The sequence below is a fragment of the Elephantulus edwardii genome, unplaced genomic scaffold (assembly GCF_000299155.1).
Source record: "Elephantulus edwardii isolate Elephantulus edwardi_28Jun2011 unplaced genomic scaffold, EleEdw1.0 scaffold00019, whole genome shotgun sequence".
In the NCBI taxonomy this organism is placed as follows: Eukaryota; Metazoa; Chordata; class Mammalia; order Macroscelidea; family Macroscelididae; genus Elephantulus; species Elephantulus edwardii.
In genome coordinates this window covers 7,190,950-7,197,484 of record NW_006399769.1, presented here as the reverse complement: position 1 = coordinate 7,197,484, position 6,535 = coordinate 7,190,950, and the positions used below count along the sequence as shown (strand labels likewise).

Genomic DNA, 6,535 nt, shown 5'->3' with positions numbered 1-6,535 from the left:
ACATACTCTGGACATGTTGCCAGGAGGGACGGGTCCTTGGAGAGGGACATCATGCTTGGGAGGGTGGAGGGACAGCGCAGGAGGGGAAGACCCTCTGAGATGGATTGATTCGGTGACTGGGGTAATCGGGATAGGTGTGTCAGAGGCAGTGTGGTTGGCACAGGATAGAGCAGGGTTTAGGGCTGTTGTGCATAGGGTCACTATATGTAGCAAAGGACTCGACAGCACATAACAACAACAACAACAACAACATGGCTTTCCTAGCTATGGGACTTAACTCTGCATTTCTATGGGCAGAAATATGTGAATAGGGAGCACTAGCCTATCCACAGGGGGACTGGCTATCTACCAATCCACCACAGGGGATTACCTCGTCTCACATTAAATTGGGCAACCCAATAGCAGAAGGAGAGATCTCCCTGCTACCAATGAAGAAATTTCACCACCAGGAAAAGACAAGTAAGAGGACCAACAGCAATTGCAGCCACAGTAGAGAAGCCGACCCAATATGAGACAGGGAGCCAGAAACCTGATGTAAGATGGAGCCTTGGGACTGCTACATTATTGGAATTAGAGTGAAGAGCCTTTGCCCAAGTTTGTGGGTAGGGCCACAATACACAGGACTGAGATGTGGGGGGAATGGACATAATTCGCAGTTCACGGCTGAGGTTCCTGCAAGCACGTTTTGTATTCTGCTACTAACTTATAACCTTTTAACTTTCCTAACATAGTTCTGTATGGTCTGTAAGCTACCACATTGGATTTCGGACCCTAGCAAAGCAGTAAGATGGGTGTTGAAATGAGTAAAAGAGTGTAAGGAAACGTGGGGAACATGTCTGACCTCTCAGGAATTGGTTTTGCATTACTGATGCTTGACAGGGACCTTTCCCCTTTGTGAAGTTGGTAAAGGTCAGATATGGTTGTTTCTATGTGACACTTGCTCTTTTTACAGCATCTGAAAGGTGGACAATTAAAAAGGATGTCATGGAATGTTGTCATGGAAAACACCAAATACACAAATAAACAAACTTCTCTGGACAAAGTACAACCAGAGTGCTCCTTAGAGGCAAGGGCCAGTGTTCAGAAAAAACAAAAAAAACAAACCATCTTTTGAAGGGTGGAGAGTCAGAGAAAGAGAGGAAGACCCTCAACAAGATGGATTTTCACAATGACTATAACAATGCATATCAGAAGTGGCAAGGATGGTCTAGACTAGGTCAGGTCTGTTGTTCACGGGCTTGTTACAAGTCAAATTCAACATGATGGAGTTTAACGTGAAAAATAGCTGTGTGCCACAAAACTAAATAATAGAAAATCCATGTTGTTAGGAGGGGATCTTTGGAACAAGATCTCATGCTGGGAAAGGTGGAGGGTGAGAGAAGAGAGGAAGACCTCCAAGATGATGGACTGACATCATGACTTTGACAAAGGACTCATGCATATCAGAGATCCTGAGAATGGTACAGGACAGGGCAAGGTTCAGATCTGCTATTCCTAGGGTCACTATATGTCATAGTCTGAATGGCAACTAATAACAAGAAAAAAAGCATAGTCTGGTCCATGACTTTAAGGAACTTGCAGCCAAATCTAAGGTATCAGTGAGTATGCACAAAATTAAAACACTTGACTGTTAACCTCAAGAGGGTTTTTTTTTTTTTTGAGGGGCACAATTCAATGCATGATACTTGCATATAAAACCAATAAAAAAAAGCATATAAAAAATGTGCGATCCTAGAGCATCTCGAGATCATGATGTACCTTTCCTAATGTTTCCAGACTTCATCCAAGAGATTCCAGTAGCCACCAAAGTGACTGACAGTAAAGATTAACCCTAACCCTAACCCTAACATAAACAAATTTACTAGAGAGACTGGGGAATGATGATGGAGATAAGAGTGGTTTCATTTCAGATAAAGCAGATGTAAACAGAATCAATCACTTGTTCAGTTAATAGATTAGGAGACTGAAGGAAACAGTGAAGCATGAATCAGAAGTCAAGCACAAAGATGCTCAGTTTCTTGTTGGGCAGCAGGTATAATGAGTAACATTCACTTAGATGGGAATCAAAGAAACAGATGTGGGAGGCAAGAGGAATCAACCTGAAATGTTCACAAGTACCTGTAATTCAATTAAGTTGATGTGTTTAGTAGAGAGTGTATACTTAATGCCATCACCATATTAGCTATGTAGGGGCTAGCCCACTCCCATCAAATTGATTCCAAATCAGTGACTCTACAGTAGGTTTCCAAGGCGGTAAATCGTTACAGGAGGAAACTGCTCGTATTTGTCCCATAGAGCTACAGGTAGATTTGAACCACTGAGCTTTAGGTTAGCAGTGCAAAGAACTCACTATGACACCAGTGCTCCTGAGGTAGGGACTAATATTCAGAAAGTGAAAAATATCACCCAAAGGTAACGAAAAAAAAAGGGTAAAAAGACCAAGGCTAAACCAAATCGCTGAGGACATCAGCATTTAAGAGATAAAAAGAAAGGTAGTAGAAAGAAAAACAAAAATCCTAAGGAGACAGGAATCAAGAAAGAGTAGTGTCATTAAGGTCAAGAAAAGAGTCATATCAGGTCAATGCCTAAATAGTGGATTTGACATTTAAGAGGACATTTGAAAACACAAATGAGCATCTATTTAACACACACTAAATTATTAGAAAGCTAAATGACTCAGAGTAACAGAATTAATAATTTTTGCTGTCCTTCTTATGTATTTTTTAAATTTTTCTTCTTTTTTGTGATTTAAAAAACATAATTAAAAACTAATAAGGCAGTGATGGTCTTATCAGTGGAAAACGAGGAAATGATGGAGGAAGGGGAGTGGAGGCAGAAAAGAGGAGAAATGGGAAAGCCTATAACTTGTCAATTGCTCATACTGGGATGGTTTCTGTTCTGCCATCTGGGTCACCCATGGTGGATAAGGTTTCAGCACAGCTTCCAGACTAAGAGTAGGAAGTAAGGCCTGGCAATCTAGTTTTAAAAATCAGCCAGTGAAAACTCTTTGGCTCTTAACAGAACAGTCTATTAATAGTGTTAAAAGATGAGATTCTCCGGGTTGGAAGTCACTCAAAACACACAGAGGCCACAATACACCAATGACTGTGAAGATGGCACAGGACCAGACAACATGTCATTCTGTTTTATGTGGACTCCCATTGAATATACTCAACAGCAACAATGGCAGCATAAGCTTTGTGTACTGTGGTGAACAAGAGAAAACCCAGCTCTCATGCAGCTTATTTACTACTCTGGTTGCCTAGTGGCAAGATACTGTGCTGCAATCCTGAAAGTTCATGGTTCAAGGCCATCACCTACTCTGTTCTGTGGGAGAAGGATAGGTAGTTCCTCCTATGTGATAAACTGCCTCTGAAAACCTGCTGGAGGGTCAGCTATCAGTCATTCAGCTATGGGTAAACAACAAGAAAACAAACAGCGAACAAATCAGTAAAACTATCACAGGAGTAATACAAGGCATGGATAAATGTGAAACAGGTTTTACACTGTGTAATGAGGTAAACTCTGAACATGTAACATTTGAAGTGAGCCATAAAGCCAACTTTACAATGGAGGAAGAAAAGGCTCTCTCCAACTTTAGATAATGAAAGTAAAAATGAGATGTTAAGAAAATATACAAGGTTATGCAGCATGCAAATGTGTGATGAACATCCAGACCAATACATCTTCTACTAGACTACACGTTATTTCATTTTCTTCAAATGTAATTATGAAGATGAAAAGAATACACATCAACTTTGTTCTGGTCCATGGTTTGAGGAATTGAAAAATCGCATAATAGAGATAATCCTATGAAAAGAGGCATGACTTCAGAAAAATTATCATGCAAGCTGGGTAAACAAACCCCTCCCGTCCCCGACACACAGTTAGGGTCCAAATTACAAACAGGCTACACTCCACAGACTTAAAGTTGTTTAAAAAACTCATAAAATCTTCCCCATTTAATTTTACACAGGGACTAAGATCTGAATAACCAATAGTACTTAGCATTATTTTTATTATAGTGATAGAAGAAGTATTTACTATAGACCAAGTTTTTCATTGCTAAATAAAGGAAATTGAGGCAAGGAAATGTTTAGCAGCTTGCCTAATGGCATAAAACTTAAGTGCCCTGTTCAAATTATTACCTCCGTCAAAATTCATCATGTTAAAAAACAAAACAAAAAACCCCCAAACCGAGGAGCTCTGGTGGCCTAGTGGCAAGAAGCTGCACTGCAATCCCAGAGGAACAGAGTTCGAATCCACCAGATGCTCTGCTGGAGAAGGAGGCGCAATCTCCTCCTGTACCAGTCAGATCTGATTTGACGGTACACACACACAAAATAAAAAATAAAAAAAATAATAAAAATTTAAAAAAAAAAAACCCCAAACCTACAGAAGATCACATCTGAACAACTTCATGATATTCATTCTAACATTTCACACTAACGTGTTCTACTGGCCTTTCTAGCCAGTAAAGTTGCTTGCATGTGTTCATTTATGCTCTCATTGACACTTACATAACCTGCGGCAATTCTCAACGCATACACTTTTTGTTGTTCGGTGTCACTGAGTCGAGTACAACTCATAGAGACTCTGAGAACAGTTGATCTGAACCCTGCCCTGTCTGTGCAATCCTCATCATCTCTAACACACTAGAGCCCACTACTGAAGGCACCGTGTCAATCTATTTAACTGAGGGTCAATCTCTCCTTCACTGACCCTCCATCTTTCCAAACATGATGTCCCTTTTCCAAAGAACAGCCTCCTCTAACTACATGTCCAAAGTATGAGAGACGAAACTTAGCAACCTTTGCTTCCAAGGAGCACTCCGGCAGAAGGAAAACTCATCCCTAAAATAACTTGCTGTGCGCGCCGAGCAGAAATTGATCAATAATTGGCATTCCAGTGAGTTTTCAGAGACACTGGTGGCGTCCGGTGGCTTCGCTGCCAACCAAAAGCCACGCTGTTCGAATCCATCATCTGCTCTACGGGAGGCCAAGCGGTCTCCTCCAAAGAAAACCTGCTGGGAAATCATCTGTGGGTCGCTTTCAACTCGACGGAACACAACAACAAATTGTCCCAGGCAGAAACTTTCTCCTGCAGAGTGGTTGGTGGATCAAACCGCTTACTTTTAAGTCAGCAGCGCAACTCCTAGCTCTTTAGGCACGATGAATGCTCTCGAAATCGAAATTCTAGGTTAGAGCCAATAGTCCTCGAGGTAGGGAACGGGGCAAAGTGGCGTAATACCTGCCTCGTCATGCATCTTTCAAACTGTCCTCATCTTCACAGTCCCTTACCTGCTCCTACTGCCAGCTTAGGGACGGAAAGAGAAGGATCCAGCCGGAAGCGAGCCATGATCGTGCCTGTGACCTTCTGAAGACTAACCTAGTCACCTGAAAACTACAGGCGGAGAGCGTAGTGAGAGGTCTCCAGGTGTCAGGCCCCGGGGCCAGCAGAGCATGGGAGAGATCCAGTCTTCACTGAGAGCTCTTTCTCTGCAGCCTGCAGAGGAGACCTGAGCACGTACCTGGAGAAGGGCTCCACACGGGCAGCAGACAGACAGGGGACGGCGTGCAGGCGGCCTGGGCCTCCCCCGGAGAAGCGCAGGGAGAGCGGGAGTCGCGGGGCTGGGCACGTGCGAAGGAGCCAGCGAGCTGGTCTCAGGAGGGCAGCCATGGCTCAAGAAAACCCACCACAGGAATCACGTTCCTCTTGAAGGACAGGGGGAGCACGTGACTACGGAAGTCACCCGGCGCGGAACAGACCAAAAGCCCAGAGCGAAAGATGCAGGGGAGGCGAGGAGAGGTTTAGGCAGGAGAACAAGAAGGAGAAAAAAAATCATAAACTTATAATTATCTCTTTAGCATGTTGAAATACATATATTTCTTGATTTAATTTAGAAAATCAGCTTCTTGTTTTGCTTTGATAGAGTGTCTCCTACACTTTAAATCTGACCACCCCTCCGTATCAAACTTGGTAGAGTCGGAAGAGGTCAACCATTCCCAGCTTGGCAGAGAGGCTTGGGAGGGCCAACCAGCACTAACCCCAGGGAATGCTCAGGAAGAGCTGACCATAGAGATCGTGGAGTGAAGAACTTTTTCTAGAGTGGTTCATGTGCAGTATTTTGATTGCTTTTTTGGTTTTTGTTTCAGCAAGTTAGTGCTCAGCGTCCAAGTTGCTAGCACTCACTGATAGGAACCTGCTTTATCCTCAGAAATGTAATACAGCAAAAGGTTGACTATCTTTGACTTAGTTCAGGACCTTAAAAATTGAGCTGGTAACTGAAAGATCGGCTTTCAAGTCCATCAGCTAAAGATGTATAGTCTCAGAAACTATAGATGAAGGATCGCTAGGAGTCAAAATCAGCTCAAGAGCAGTGGTTTAAGGATCCCCCAGGATTAACTGGACAGTGTGAAATAATTCATACATCTATCTTTTACCAACTTCCAATAAAATGATATAAAATGATTGCTTTCAGACCACCTCAATAAAGTAAATAAATAAATAAATAAAGTAAATCTCAGAGTCACGT

The 6,535-nt window shown here is 42.5% G+C and overlaps 1 protein-coding gene across 1 annotated transcript in view; it reads right to left on the bottom strand.

Annotated features, from left to right (window-relative positions):
* The window catches only part of LRPPRC (leucine-rich pentatricopeptide repeat containing), a 112,313-nt gene extending 106,634 nt beyond the window's left edge, over positions 1-5,679 (bottom strand). The window contains exon 1 of the mRNA XM_006882376.1: positions 5,531-5,679. Within this exon, the coding sequence (XP_006882438.1) occupies positions 5,531-5,679 (149 nt within the window). The remainder of the gene's footprint in view (positions 1-5,530) is intronic.
* Positions 5,680-6,535: the final 856 nt, after the last annotated feature.